General features: G+C 39.6%; 1 protein-coding gene across 6 annotated transcripts in view; it reads left to right on the top strand.

Annotated features, from left to right (window-relative positions):
- FHOD3 (formin homology 2 domain containing 3) overlaps positions 1 to 16,209 on the top strand; it is a 374,111-nt gene that overhangs the window by 247,710 nt on the left and 110,192 nt on the right. For all 6 annotated transcript variants that reach the window (XM_066185497.1, XM_066185488.1, XM_066185478.1 and 3 more), the window contains 4 exons: positions 1,679 to 1,790; positions 8,492 to 8,586; positions 13,145 to 13,288; positions 15,171 to 15,403. In XM_066185497.1, the coding sequence (XP_066041594.1) occupies positions 1,679 to 1,790; positions 8,492 to 8,586; positions 13,145 to 13,288; positions 15,171 to 15,403 (584 nt within the window). The remainder of the gene's footprint in view (positions 1 to 1,678; positions 1,791 to 8,491; positions 8,587 to 13,144; positions 13,289 to 15,170; positions 15,404 to 16,209) is intronic.

Genomic DNA, 16,209 nt, shown 5'->3' with positions numbered 1-16,209 from the left:
TGGTATCACTCCTATTTAGAAAGTAACTTTTCAAAAAAAATGGAGACTTTTTGGAAATTCTTTCAGTATGTTTATAAACAATTGAACTTGATTCCTAAGAGAAATGTCACTGCAGACCAGCAACACCATGGTATTGGCCTGACAGGCAAATACACAGATGTACGGTGCAATCATGGGAAGTGATTTGTTGTGTTATCAGGTTTCAATTTCCTTTAATTTGAATAACCCATGTATCTATGAGGTATCACTGCAGCATTACAGCTGAAAATTAGGCTAACCAAGGGTCCTAAGGGACCTGGTCATGTTTGTCATTGAGATTTCCTGGCTGTGAGCCCTAAAATTCAACAATTTGACAACACATCAAACCTGAAAAGTCTAGATTCAACAGCTGAATATTTTGCATTGCTAGTAGTGTCATTGCATGCATTAAGTTCAATTCTGCATGAGTGGGTAGACCCCAAGAAGCTAGGGAAATAGCTGGGATCACTGTTGACACTGAACTGTGTGTTACTAGCAGCAAGCTGCATTTGAGCTCATTACCTTCAAGTGAGCTCCAGTACATCACTGTGAATGGCTATGTGAGCACAGTAGCTTGAGTCTATGCCTGTTGCACTTGCAGTATTTTTTGGAATATAGAACAGGCACTGTCTTGTGACCATGTGTACATCTATGAAATTAATAATAATGATTTCTTACTTCTTAGGAGACCTGTGTTGAGAGGACTTTAAAAAAAAATGGAAATGGGAATTAGTCAATATTGACAGGAACTGTATAATAATACATTCTTTACATTGAGAGTATAGCAAACTTGCACCAGTATCAATTCCCCCAGTAAGCCCTCTCAGCATGTAGAGCACTGCCTATTAAAAAATCTTTCCCTCAAGTAAAGAGTTGGTTTTTCCCATACCTGATCATGCCAAGTAATCATTCTTGATTATCCCTAAAAATTCTTACCTTCTTTAGTCAAATTATGTTCTCTGGAAATGGGAGCTCTGTGGTGAAATTGATAGAGTTTGGCTGTTGAATTCTAGTAGATCCATTTTACCAATGCTGAGTCTTTGATGAACACTCACTCCTAAGGATTTACAAAAACCTGAGTGTGAAAACTTGCAGGCAGAATTCTCAGTTCTGGTCAATCAAACATTTTGTGACAGGGTGGGATAGCTGGAGATTAAACACACTTCCTCCCAAGTTGTGTTTAGTAGTGAAGATCAATCTATTTAATAATTTAGGGATTAAATAGTAGCATTGTAAGAAGAGAAGAAAGCATAGGAGAAAATCATCCCATCATACAGCATTTTGACAGGATTAAAGGCTGAGACCAAAAGGAGGAAATAAATGTGTTAGCTCAGTAGGTTCTGCCTACATCGAGCTTTGGGCAGCAATGTTGGGGATATGCAGAGATGGGACGTTCACCCTTTTGTTACTTGCGGCAGTATTAAGCTTTCATTTGGATTCATTGACTGCTGGGGCTTCCCTAGAAGAGCACTGTCCAGTGAATGAAATTCTCATCCAGCTGACTACCTTTCATTTTTTCAGTACTGTCACAGCTTAATCTCTTCTGTTTGTTTGTTACTACCAGATGTGGACTGCTGGGCTTGCCTCTTGCCCAGTGTCATTTCACACTTCTGGGAATGCTGTGGCTTGGGGTATGACAAGTCGCACTCTTTTCTTCCAGTTTCGCCTGGTGGTAAAGACAGCACTGAAGCTGCTGCTGGTCTTTGTGGAGTACACAGAATCCAACGCACCACTTTTGATCCAGGCAGTATCTACTGTGGATGAAAAGAGAGGTGAGTAGCCTTAATTGGGGGGGGGGGGGGGGGGGGGTGTGCAACATCCCAGCACTGCTGAGTGGTGCTTTCAGTGGTGCTAGAGTTGCTGTCATTGATGCCTACTTTGTCCAACATATCCTTCATTTCTTAAAAGCATTTTTTCAATATTCATATAATCTAAGGTTGTTTGAAGAATAAATACAATGGGAACGTGAAGAGTGAAAACTGAGGAACTCTGTTGCTCTGGGGCACCAGTCATTGCCCTTTCCCTGCACCCTTATGCTAAGTAAATCCCCCCTGTATCTTCCGACTTCAGAGGCTCCTTTGGGCAAGACCATTTTCCCACTTCCTTCTGGGAAGCAGCAGTCTGATTTAGAAGAGAAAATTATATCTAATCAGTGTAATCCCTTTGAAGAGAAAGACGAGGTCAGTAATAGTACAGGCTTTATAGTAAAAGCAAAACCATCTGCTGTTACATTAAAATAAAGCCCTTGAGCAGATATTATACTATGAAATCTGTTACCCTTCAGGCTCATGAAAAATACTTGAATATGTATATTGTATTTTTTACAAATAAATAGAACAAAAATGGTTCTTTCTTGTTCTTCCCACAAAGCCATCACTAAGCTCCTGGGGCATTCTCTCTTGATGCAAAACATTCCTTTGCCTCAAGGAGAGTTTTTGAGGTTTTGACCACCATTGTTGTGGTCTCAAACATGGAGGTTGAAAGGAAGGTTCCCTCTGTGGAGCAACTGCCTCCATACTGAACTTGTCTGAGAGACTTGATATGGTAAAAGTGAAACAAGAAAATAGTGGGGGCTGGGGAGAAAGGTGGTGCCAGAAATAGGAAAAAGGAGCCAGATTTTGCTTTCAGTTATCAGAATGGGTTGAAAAGGAAAAAAAAACCCCGAATTATCTCTTTTAGCAGGGAAGCAGGAAGGGGCAGTTCAAAACAGTGAATTCTGCAGATTGGCTTTCTGTTTTGAATTAAAACCAGGAAACCTTACAGTGCCATAATACAATATTCGTGTACTTGTGAGCACTGTGACTCATTTTTTCGGTCATTCCTAGTATTTCATCAGCTTTCTGAACTCACTGGTTTTCTCAATAAGTTCAAACTGCCATATGTCTACTATATGCTGATAAACTCATTAAAGAGAAAGGAGAAATGAGGACCCTAGGCAAAGTATTTGCTCCTCTATCGGTAGAACAGTCTTAGGCATTCATTTACATGCCCCAAAATAGTAAAACAACTTAAGTAACAACACAAGACTTGAAAAAAACCGATGCATGTAGTTAGATGAACGTATGTTAAGAGCATTATGAGAGGTTTTACAGGAATTCTCATATCTGTACATTGGTGAATTATTTCATGAACTCTTACAAATACCTTAGCCCAAACACCCAGTTTTTCCTTCTTCCTATTTTTCAAAATTATTTTCGTTAAGCAGTGGAACTTAGCTCCTTAAGAGATTTTTTTTTGGATTTATATTTAGTTCCCTTTTTAAGTCATCATTGTAATAGCCACAGAGTCATTTTGGTTAGAAAAGACTTTTATGACCATTGAGTCAAACCATTAACACAGCACTGTCAAGTTCATCACTAAACCATGTCCCTCAGTACTACATCTGCATCTTTTAAATTTCTCTGGAAATGGTGACTCCACCACTTCCCTGGGCAGCCTATTCCAAAACCTGACAACCCTTTTGGTGAAAAAAATTCTTCCTAATACCCAATCTAAACCTCCCTTGATGCATCTTGGGGTAATTTCCTCTCATCCTGTCCCTTGTTAACTGGGAAAGAGGATGACCCCCACCTGGCTACAGCCTCCTTTCAGGAGTTGTAGAGAGAAGTAAGGTTCCCCTGAGTCTCCTTTTCTCCAGGCTAAAGAATCCCAGCTCCTTCAGCCACTCCTCATAAGGCTTGTGCTCCAGCCCTTCACCAGCTTCATTGCCTTTCTCTGGACATGCTCCAGCACCTCAAAGTCCGTCTTGCAGTGAGGGGCCCTAAACCAAATACTGGTTTCAGGATGAGGCCTCACCAGCAGCACCAGACAATCACTTCCCCGGTGCTGCTGGTCACACTATTCCTGATACAGGCCAGGATGCCATTAGACTTCTTGGCCACCTGGGCACACACTGGCTCATGTTCAGCCGCTGTTGACCAGCACTCCCCAGTCCTTTTCCTCTGGGCAGCTTTCCAGCCGCTCTGCCCCCAGCGCCACATGGGGCTGTTGTGACCCAAGTACCAGGACCTTGTTGATCTTCATAAAATTGGCTTCATCCTATTGCTCCTCCCTGTCCAGATCCCTGTGTAGAGATTTGTTGCCCTCAGCAGATCAACACTCCCATCTAACCTGGTGTCACCTATGAACTGACTGAAGGTGTCCTCATTCCCCTCATCTAGATCATTGATAACAATATTAAATAGGATTGGCCCCAAAATTGAGCCGTGAGGAACCCTGAGAGTGATCATCTGCCAGCTGAACTGAACTCCAGGCCCTACCTTTCTCTAGGCCAGCCATCCAGTCAATTTTCTACTCAGTGAACAGTGCACCCACCCAAGCCATGAGCAGCCAGTGTCTCCAGAAGAATGCTGTGGGAGACCGTGTCAAAGCCCTTCACTTTTAGATGTGGATGTGTTATGTTTTAATTTATAATTTTAAATTGGTGGCTTATAAATGAGAATTACCTGCCTTTAATGACTGATGAAGCAAAACAGAAAAAGAGAAAAAAGCAATATGCCTTTTCTTGAACCACTGTCATAAATCTTATAGGTATGTAATTAAGTTCAGCACTGCTTTGATAAAAGTTCCATGTTTCATATACATACAAGGTGATGAGATATGACATAATTCTTCAACATGTGTATCACACATGATTAACTTAGAGAACCCCATATTAACTCAGTCTGGTTTCAAAGCGATCCCATCTGTGATTTCTGTGTGTGAATATGTCCATATGCAAACTGAAGTACCGAGATCCACGGGAAGTACTGCCTTTACTCTGAGATACAAGCAGACCATAAATGAATAACTGCATGGCCCTCATCATGTAGGAATTATCTTCTACTTGGACTTCCATTTAGCTCCTGCCTTCTCCCATGCTTTCTTGTTTTAGAACCCCAGAAGAATTTGGTCTATTGTCAGTTTAAGCATACCGGACTGCAAAGGCTCTGGAAAGTGGAGCTGGCATTGCACTCTGCTGTCTAGGGATTCTTTATCACAAGCATATTTTAGGACAGAAATTAAAGCCAAATGGCCCTCATTATCAGTTGTCTGCATTTCTTGCCATTTCATTCATAGCTAGATTCCACTAAATTAATGCACATATTGTAGGTACAATGAAAAGTTTGTTCATATATAAATAGTCAGGAGAACAAGATGTCGAGGTCTTTCCAAGAGTCTTACTACCTTTCCATCCTACAGCTGCTGGAGACAGGCACTCTCTAAGCTGGTGGCAGCTCTCATGCAGGGTTCTGCCCTTGTGCAAAACATTTCATGCTTTATAAAAACTGTGCAGGTGTTTGGTAGTTGTGGTGTCAAGGTTTTGTTTATGACATGAACAAAATCATTAAAATAAGTATGTAAATGGATTTAAAGAAGAAACTGAGAAATTACTGGGACTTAAATCAATGGGCAATGTTATTCAGGAAATAGACTGTATTAATTTAATATCGGCTTGATTGTTGCAGCCTCATTGTTCTTTGTCTATACACCATGTATGATTACTCATAATGATGCTACTTGCATCAGAGTTGCATGCTACAACCTCCCTGTTAGAATAGCTGTGATAAAGAGTTCTTCCCAGTGGCAAGCCTCTAAAGGGCAGTCAGGAAGTTCTCATTTTACCCATTAGAAGGCAGGAGTACACAGAAAGCTCCAATCTCTGCTGTTTCACTTCACTGAGTCTGTTTCATCAATCCCATCAATTTTGCCACAATTCCTGCATAAAATTCATAACCTTATGGAAAGATCCCTATTTGCTCCCAGAAAAATCACTGCTATATCATCATTCTTCTACATCATCATTTTTCTGCATCAGGATCTGGTGAAGGAAGGAATTCACCTATTCCCTAACTAGAATCAAGATGAGGTAGTACTATCAATGACTTTGGCAGAGCTACTCTAATATGTAAAAGATGAAACCTTTCTTTCCAAATGCAATTTTCCCCATTGTGGTCTCAACCTGAACAGGTCTCTTTTCACTTTAAGCGTACTGGACTGCACAGGCTCTGGAAGGGGGAGTCTGAAAGGGGGAGTTGAGCTGAATCTGCCCATGTCCCATGCTGTATGGATCATAGGTTGGAAACTATAGATTCTCATTATATATATGCAAGAATATTAACCCAAGGACAGCAAAGGAGTAAGCTCACAGAGCCACCGCTGCAGCAGAACTGTCTTATCCTGGGTGGATAGTAGATGGCCTTACAGCTGTTTCCACGTTCACTTCTTGGCTGTTCAGATTGAGGTCATAATGGGGGAAATAGCATTTTAAAAGTGGTTTAACCTGGTACAAATTGGAATAGCTCTGTCAAAGTCATTGACAGTACTACCTCCTCTTGACTGTAGTTAGGGAATAGATGAAGAATTTGGAATTTAAGCCTAGGTTTTTGAAGTTTAGTATCAGAAGCATAAAGAAAGCCTTTGAAAGATAAATGAGCTGTTACAGGGCTACCTTACTAAGTAAGTGTGCCCAAGCAACAATATTTTTTAAAATTGTATTCGAAAATAAAATAGCAGTGTTGTTAGAAGAAAATTATATATCATCCTTGCAGGAAAATAGCAAGGTGACCATGAAATTATTATTTTATGATAATGAAGAATTACTGAGACATTCAGGGAAAAAATAAACCCCATGGATGCTGCCGAAAAAAACAAACCAGGATTGTTCCAATAAGAGTAGAACCTGCCTGCAATAACAGAGGACTGTCACTGAATAATTCAGTGCATTAAATAATTATGGCTTTATGTTATCAACTCACTGTTTTTCCAAAAAGCATTATTGTGAGTCAGACTTGCATAGTTTCCCCATTTTGTTTATCTTTCCTATTTCCTTCCATTTTGCAGTTTTTCACTGAAAACCACAGGAAAACAGTTTTGTAGTGAGAATATAATTCCTGCTGATCATATATCATTTGCAAGCTGAGTGAATTTGTTCCACTTTGAACATATACTGCACAAAATGTCTGGCAATATAGAGAAACCATTACAGAGGTGTCTAGTTTATTTTCATTACAGACATGTACTTGAATTAGTATTTAATTACTGTTGCATATATATACATCTGGAGAGCTAAGAGTGAATCTCCCTTCTCCTTTGATTTTGCTTAAGACATAAAAGCCCTGACTCAGTAGTAAAGATCAGAGACTGTCTGAGGGGGGAGAAAAAAAAGGAGAAATACTGCTGTCTGCCCATTCACTTTTAGACAGGTTTTTCCACACAGTGCACTGCCATTGCCTTAAAAATGCAGATCCTTGGTGAGCAGAGAATTCATGTCTGTGTAGCAGGGTACATATATGATATCATCTTTAATAAGCAAGGGCTGTTACAGGGTAATACAGAGTTTATGTCTTGGGGTGACTGATCAATCAGTGACAGGTGGCTGTGATGGCACATTTGCATTTTGCTGCCTGATTATACTCAAACTCTCATCATCTGTGTAGTGTTCAGGGGATGTGGACTGTTGGAATACTCTCCATGTTTCCCTCTGAAACTGCAGGACTGTCAGAGTTATGTTTGTGTAGTTGAATTGAGTATATCTCTAAGGTTAGCTCTCTGCTTAGTCCTCTTCACCTTTAACTTAACACCAAACAAAACACTGAATTGCAGTCTTTCATTATTTATTTCAGTTTTTCTAGATAAAATTTGGTGAATGTAACCATCTTGCTGTTAAGTCAAGTGAGAACAGTTTTACAAGGTACCTTCCATACAAGAGGCTGAGTCTGGGTGGTGTGTTTCTTGCCTGATGTTTTTAGCACAATAACTCACTAAGCCATTAGAGTTTGGGTATCAGAGAAATATGTAAATTCAAATCAACATGCAAATCAAGCAAATAACTAAGAGCACTAATTTTGACCTTTCTTGGTGGAAAATGAGAGAATCATATCTGAAAGTTCTGTAGGTACGTTTCCTATTAAAGTAATTTGAGAAAGAACCACAGCAAAAATCTTTTCCCCTCATTGATCATTTCTTTTTATCCAAGACACATAGCCTGTAATTTGAGAAACCTGCTTCTCTGCCACAATGTTTTGTTAACCTGACTTACTTTAGTGCAGTACAACTCAGCAATAGCAGTAGAAATAGGAGCATCAGACACACTGAAAGCACAGCATGTAGGTCTCTGCTGAAGATTTATCAAAGCCCATATGAATCTATGATAGGCTGGGTAAAATTCCTGTCACCTGATTTTTAGCATTTTGGTATCAATCTCACTGTGCTGATAAAGCTTCCTTTGTCATCAAGGGAAAGAAGTTGATACCTTTGGAGAGAGTCTACCTAGTATATTTTCTATCCCTGTAATAGGTTGGACTGTAGTTTTCACTGTCTACATTAACTCTGCTCTCTTGGGAGCAGGAAAGACTGTAGACAAAGCTGGATCTTTCTGCTTGAACTATCACCTGGCCAGATATTCCAACTTGTGCTATTTCCTGGATGAATGTTTTTTGCTGTAGCTTTCCATTTTGATAACTGTAACCAATGGTTTCTGCTTCTCTTCTAGGAGCCAAGCCATGGTCCAACATCATGGAGATACTGGAGGAGAAGGATGGAGTTGATACAGAACTACTGGTCTATGCAATGACTTTGGTTAACAAGGTTTGTTAATTTTGTTACCATGACTGGTACAGATATTATTAATGTTTTCTGTTGTATAATGAACTTCTCTGTTGAGAGTATAGGACTGAAGAGACCTATCACAGAGAAATTGCAGGACAAGCTGTAATCGATCGGCACACTCCTGTTGCTTGTGCTGCAGCCACCCAGAGGCAGAAGCCAAGAGCAGAATTGTTATTTTGGTGGATGTTGTATGGAACTGTGGTCTGACATGGTTCCTTTCCCAGCCCTGACAATGCAGTGCTAAAGGAAAACATGACAAACTAACTCAGCAGACTAACAAGGGGCAAAGGAAAGCAAGTGTTGGTGAAGAGATCACATGCTCACAAAAGCTCGTGTTGTACACATTTTTGTAGTACATGTAGTTTAATTTTTTGGGGTTGTTTTTTTTTTGTTGTTGGTTTTTTTGGTGTTTGTTTGTTTGTTTGTTTGTTTGTTTGTTTTTTTGGTTTTTTTTTCCTGAGATACAAATATGATGAATTTAACAGGTCTGAGTGCTAGTAAGAGTGCTTCTGCTTAAAAAAGTAAGGTGTTTTTTTTTTCTTATTTCCCTATATTTTCTGGTGGCCGGATTTACAAGTCATAGTTTTGCAGTAAAGTCAAACATTTTCTGAAATATTGACTTATGCTATTGGGAGGGAAAAAATGGAAAGTCCTTTGAAAGTTAGAAATTAGCGTATGTTCCTTAAAAATCAGCATCTAGTCATAAACAAATTGGGGGGGGGGGGTACTAAAAATAAAGATTTTTTTTTAAAGAGCACAGAAAGCCAGCATACTCTTGGCAAACAAAAGAATTGTGTGGCTTATGGTTATACTTAATAGGGCAGAGTATTAGGAAATATTATTATTCTTCACTGTATTCACTTGAAGATGCTGAATTCGCTCATGAAGGTTATACACCAAGCTGCCAGCTTATTGGGCTCTTGGCTACATGATTGGAATTGTGGGTTGCTTTTTTGTTGGTTTCTTTTCTTTTCTGTGTTTTTTTTTGTTTGTTTTTTTTTGTTTGGTGTTTTTTTTTTTTTTTTTTTAAATAAAATGATTTCTTAATGACAGATATTTTCCAGCAAATATGCCTGAGAGAGACTAATCTCTCCTGGTGATATTACTGATTTTAATGTACTTATGCTTAGAGTCACCCTTGCTCCTGCTTCCACAGTGGTAAGGTTCCTCTTAAGTTTAAAAGACCACCTTACCTTACTTCACCACTTTCCTGGGCAGCCTATTCCAAAACCTGACAACTCTTCTGGTGAAAAAAATTCTTCCTAATACCCAATCTAAACCTCCCTTGATGCAACTTAGGGTAATTTTCTTTCATCCTGTCCCTTGTTAACTAGGAAGAGAGGATGACCGCCACCTGGCTACAGCCTCCTTTCAGGAGTTGTAGAGAGAAGTAAGGCTCCCCTGAGTCTCCTTTTCTCCAGGCTAAAGAATCCCAGCTCCTTCAGCCACTCCTCATACGGCTTGTGCTCCAGACCCTTTACCAGCTTCATTGCCTTTCTCTGGACATGCTCCAGCACCTCAAAGTCCTTACCACTGTACTCTTTCTGAAAAGCATCCCCAGTTATATATGCTTTTGTCTGTAGCTGCTATTAAAGCCAAGGTGACTAGTCATTAATGTCTTTACACTTTGTTTTGTGTACTGGTTCCTTCTATCTGAGATAGTTCTCTTTATCATTTACGCAGTCATAACCTACCTGGTGTTTGCCTTCTTCAAAGATTTTCCCTGCTGACGCTTTTATTATCCTGAAGTTGATTCCTTTAGTCTGAGTTTTTCAGTACATTTAAAGATATTTTTAGGAGGAGGTAATTCTTTAAAAACATACAAAAAGAAAAAGCATGTCACAGTCAAAGGAGCAAGGCAGTTATGAAGATCAAGGAAGAGAGGAATCCCACAAATCCATACTTATAATTATGATCTGGCTTATGGGCAGCTTTATGATGTTTTTAATGGGATATGTTTCATGATTATAGAGAAAACAGCAAGCAGCATGTAACAGTTGTAATTTTTTCCCCCACAGAGAATACAAAGAAGGCTCAGAAGGTTTCAGCTTTTCTAGACAAGGAAATGTCAAAGTTTTCAGTGCGAGCAGAGTCCTCATGAAAGATTTGTCTTAAGGAAGCATGCTTGTACTCTTTTTTCTTTCTCCATGTATCCATTTACAGACTGTTTTCCTTCCTGCTCCAGCGCAGAAAACATATCTGCCCAGACATAAGACTTGCTCCAGTCCTTTTATCCTCTCCCTCTCTTTTGTTGATGCTTAACCAATTAAGTTATGCCAATATTTTATTAACCCTCTCTTAATTTGTGAGGATTTAGTCATTAATGAATCTCTTAGATGAGAATGATCCCAGTGTAGATACTTCTGGTTATGCATAGTTCCAGTATAACCTTTGTAATCTTCCTGGGGTAGTTAGAAATTGAATTTGATATGCTTTAGGCTCTGAAAGTGGATCTGTGTAATCACAAACAGTGCAAAGGAAAAATATTTAATTTCTATATTTGGGAGTTCTATTGCCCAGTTCTGGTCAACAACATGCAGTGAAAATTGGATTTACACTGCTATGTGATTTAACATTATAATGACCAGTAAAAGGCTGCTGACAGCAGCAGTTGCAAGTAAATACTACCTTATGCTGCTGTTTTTCAAGTCTACAGCTTGCCTTGCCTTGGATTTTAAAAAAGCTGTACTTGAAGGTGGGTGATCTGCATATCAACATTAAGATAATTTCCTGTTATTTTTGGAAATAAATGCTCAGAAGGTCTGACTGTTCCTCCACTGTTTTGCAGATAAAACATCACATTCCACTGTGCATGAAATCATTTGGGTGATAGTTGCTGTCTATGTCTTTCATTTGTAACTGAAAGCCTCATAGTTGGAATATTTTTCTATTATAATATTTCCACATCCAAGTTAAAGTTCCACTGAATGTTCAGTGTGAGAACTTCATTTGCTAAATCCTTAGATTTTTACTCAGTGTTAGGTGTCAGTTTAGGAAGGAACAAAATAAATGTGGTATCTGTTTTCAGCACTGTTCAGGATGTTTTAGTTTCATAGCCTTCAGTGAGTTCTAAACAGAGACTTAAATGCTGTCCTGGAAAATGACAAATTCTTGATTAAAGCCTGAACATATAACCTTATCACTTAATTGATCTTTGTGCTAAGAATTCCTGTTGTGATGGATTTCACCAGTCAATAATCCTGCAATGACTGAAGAAGAAAATGTTGCTGTGTTGTGTTTAGTTAGAAAAAAATTAAAATGTATGTAGTTGATGCACATATTTCAGTGCCTTACAGCTCTGTCAGCTGCCCATTTCTCTCTCATTAGTAAATGAGAGAGAAATTAGTAAATTTCTTTCTCTGTAATCCAGACCCATTTTTCTGAACGTTAAGCTACTTGGTGTAGGGAGGCAGCCCAGAGGGGCTGCTGTTTTCTGCACTCTCCTGCTCAGAGCCACCTTGGTAAAGATGGGCTCCAGAAAAACAGCACTCACAGAGCACAGTTCATCCCATCCCAGTCATGAAAAGATGTAACTCTCATTGGAGAGGGCCTGGGTTTTGCATCTCTTTCCCTTGCTCTTTCCCTTCTCTGCTGGGAATACAGATAAATTACTTAGCTAATTGAATGGGAGAGGAAACTACTTCACAGTAAATCTCTCCCTGGTGAGCTTATCCAGAAAAACTGTTGCTTTCAGCCTACACTCTCAGGTATTTTGCAGCACCAGCTCTGCATAGACTGGTTGCTGCGGTGAGGCTTGTGTTGCCCTGCTGGTAGGTGGCACAGTGTGTTCAGTAGTTTCTGCTCAACACATGTAGGGTTAAACTAGTTTTTTTTGCATCATGCATAAGGAGCAGTAAAAAATCAGCACAAACTGACTAGAAATCAGTAGGAATCTGGGGTAGGAATTAAGGAGTCAGTGTGCCTTTAATAAGACTTTTTAAATGTGAAAGAGAGGAGAGGATTCACTATCTCTGTGATACAAACCAATTTGTGCTCAAGGAACATGACTGCTGCTGCAGGTGTGGAGGACAATAGGCACATGGTGCAGGATATTTCCTGCTATCCTGAGATCACACAGCTGTGCATTGGGTTTTTTCTTAAAGCTAAACTTACAGGAGTCAGTAGGAACTGAGCTTTACTCTTTTTAGGTAAATGTTTTGGTTTTTTTTTTTTTTTTCCTTCCTCATTGCTTTTATCCTTGTGTTTGATGGTTTAAAATTCTCTGTTCTTTAAGTCTGTACTTGAATGCAGCAAGAAAGAATCCAACTGTGTATTTTAAAAATTTTCCATACTCTTTTGTATAAAATAACAACATTGATTTGTTTTGCCAATTAGTCATTTTTCTACACAGTGTAGAGAGTTGTCTGTTAAAAGCTGTGCCACTTGTTTTTTATTTTCTATCGGTGTCTCTAATCCCACATCACGGGTTTTACTTTATTGAAATCATACATAGCACCACTTGCCACCCACTTTTAAAATCCTTTGTTTAATTCTTTTCAAAACAAACATATTTAAATGTTTTTCCTTTGATTCTTAGACGCTGTCAGGATTGCCAGATCAAGACTCTTTCTACGATGTGGTGGACTGTCTGGAAGAGCTAGGCATTGAAGCTATTTCACAGAGACACTTGAACAAGAAAGGAACAGACTTGGACTTAGTTGAGCAATTTAACATTTATGAGGTAACATAACATGCCCTGTTTTATGCATCTTACAGCTTGTGCAAACTTCAAAGCTGAGAGGAAGGGGGGAATGTAACCTAGGTGAAATTTGGTTATCTCTCCTATTTTAAAAGAAAACCATCTGGTTGCTGTAAGTATTATACACATTTGTATATGTGACCTGCTATGGCACATAGCTGTCTTTAATGCAGAGGCATTTCATATTAAAGCTGGGGCATAGTCCAAGGGAAACCAGCACATTTACTGGCCTCCTCTCTGCAACTGCTAGTTACACGTGCTGAAGCAAGTAGAAGTTCTTCCCACATGCAAAAGTATTCAGCTCATCAAAAAGGTTCAGCTGAGCTCAACTTCACAAATACCACTTGTTCTGCAACTGAATATCCAGCAAGCTCATGTTTAAGAGTTTACACTGGACCAGATTCTATGCAGTTTGCAGCAATGGAGTAATGAGTGACTCCACATTTACCACCTTGGTATAAAATAACTACTTCTGAAGCATTTATATGTTGGGGTAGGATATCCAGTTTCTTAATAATTAGCTTTTTTTCAGACTTTGGGAAGTGTTGGAGCTAGGAGCTAGACTGAAGTTGTAATATAAATGTGAATTAGTGTTCTAATGTGACGGAATTAAATTACTTCATCTCTGCCTAAGTCCAGCAAAGGATTTAATAGATTTGATTCTCCATTTTCTCCATCAATTCTACTCCCACACCACTTCACTAACTAGCAGAGTTAAGCTTTATATACAGCAATTTTCAGGAAGAACAAGAGAATTAGAGGGGTCAATAATGTTCTTTCTTTTTCTGTCACCAGATGCATCATCTTGTAAAGCCCTTTTTAAAATATAGTGATTAATCCCAAAAGGATGGATTGGTTCTTTGTGCATGCTGCACCTACTGAAAGACTTAATTGCAGAATTGGCTCTTGGCTTAGTTGGGTGCCAGCTTTTTCTTGATGACCAAAATAAATTTAAACATGTTTATGCAGGTTCTTCCTTCTTTCTGCCAATCCTGTTTTTTGTCCGAAAAATCTCTTTTTCCTCACGGAGGCAGATTTTACACCCCAAGCAAAGATATCCCACTTCCCCCTTTGTTTTTTTAAAAAACTGGTAAGAATTACCAGAGTAACAAGACTAATAGAAACAAGAAAATGGGTGTTCTTCTGATGACACTCATCACCCTTTCTGTACCTCTGCCTATTTGAGTGGATCTTTCTCATACAATGATTATTTAAATGTTAAGCTGCATTTCAGATGAGAGCCACTTGTTACTATGTTGTTTCTGCCAGGGATATCTCTCCTCATGTACCATAAGATAACACTTTGTTTCTATTAGAGGTGCTTCACATTGGCACATCAGGGGCGTGCAGCATTTTGAGATATTTGGCGTTGCACCCATGCTTCAGTCCTCTGTAATTTCCAATACGCTCTAGATAATAACTTCCACTTAATAACTCCAAGTGTCATGTCTGAACGTGAGGAAATGTTGAATGAGTCAATGCGTGGAGTTTTTCCCTGTTGACTTCACTAAAACCAAGTCTTCACCTAAGTATTTTGGAAAGATATAAAGAGAACTAGTTGTCCAACCCTGCTCAGCTTCCCTGAAAATTCAGTCTGACATTAAAAAGAAAGCAAACAGATTAGGAGATACATAAATGTGGTGTTACAGGTCCTGTGGTGTTGTATGCGAGGCATCAGTACATAATTCCTTCGTTAGAGCTGCCACGCTGTTCTAATGGATAGCCAGCGACTTTCAGGGACAGCTGTAGAAACAGGGATGCTAATAGGAGTTAATCATGTTGAGAACAGGAAATTTTTAAGCCTAGGTGTGAAGACCTGTGGTAGCCGAAGCGACCACGTCAGACTTTTTCCTTTCTTTCTCAGGTGACACTGAGGCATGAGGATGGAGATGAAGGTGCTGAGCCCCCTCCCAGCGGGCGCAAGGACCGGAGGAGAGCCAGCCTTGGTGCTGGGGAGCGCAGAGGGCTGGAGCGCCGGCGCAGCCGCAGGCACTCAGCACAGAACGTCAAGAGCACTTTGTCAGCCCCTGCCAGCCCCTGCGGGCAGTCGAGCTTCGTGCTGAGCCACGGGCAGCGCGTGGAAGAGCTCAGTGAGAGGTGAGGACTCTCTCATCACTATTCTGTTTATTAATGTGATAGACTTTTCTTTATCTTCCTCTTTGGATTGAAATAAAAATGAGAAAAACAAAAGCATATTCAGAGTTAAAACACTGGCACAAAAAACAAATGGATCTGTAGGTGACTCACCTATGTAGCTAAGTTCTTTGGTAGCATACATCCTAAGTAAGTGGACAGAAACCACATGAGATAGAGAATCGGGAGCTACCTCAGCTTAATTTCATCCATTGACAGATTTTATATTCACTATGTCCACGTAATAGAAGATTGTAACAAGAGCATGGTAACGTTAATTCAGAGCTATTTGTCCTTTATATGTTACGCTTAATTTTTTTTTCCTCCTCTTCATTCCAGCATAAATATTTGCCTTTGAGGTGACAGCATAGTAATGAATATATCTAATGTTTCATAATTAGCAAAAGAGAAGCAGTAATGGCTAGCTGAGCAGCAGTCTGCAACCATGGAGTCAGTCAAGGATGGTGTCTTTGCCTGTCCTATGATGGTTGGCTTAGGCTGTGTGTGCTTAGGAGAAAAAGGAATTGCAGATCCTCAGTGTGTCTGACTGCTGCACAGGAGGGCTGGAAGTAATTTCACTGAAGTTAGATGTCTGATCAGCTCTTCTCTCTTTGATGTCAGTGAAGTGCAGCAAGCACTGGTGGGCCTTCAGTTATCTAATGTGTTCTATGTGCCTGAAATTTTGACCAAGATGAATCAAGCTCTGAGACTGGCTGTTTGTTGCCTCTAAAAGGAATCTGGCTGACTAGCTGATACATAAGCTGCAGACA

This window comes from Chamaea fasciata, unplaced genomic scaffold, assembly GCF_029207755.1.
Source record: "Chamaea fasciata isolate MVZ Bird 193981 ecotype frontalis unplaced genomic scaffold, bChaFas1.0.hap1 SCAF_1, whole genome shotgun sequence".
Lineage (NCBI taxonomy): Eukaryota > Metazoa > Chordata > Aves > Passeriformes > Sylviidae > Chamaea > Chamaea fasciata.
Note: the sequence above shows the minus strand (reverse complement) of the source record. Positions and strands in the feature narration are given on the sequence as shown.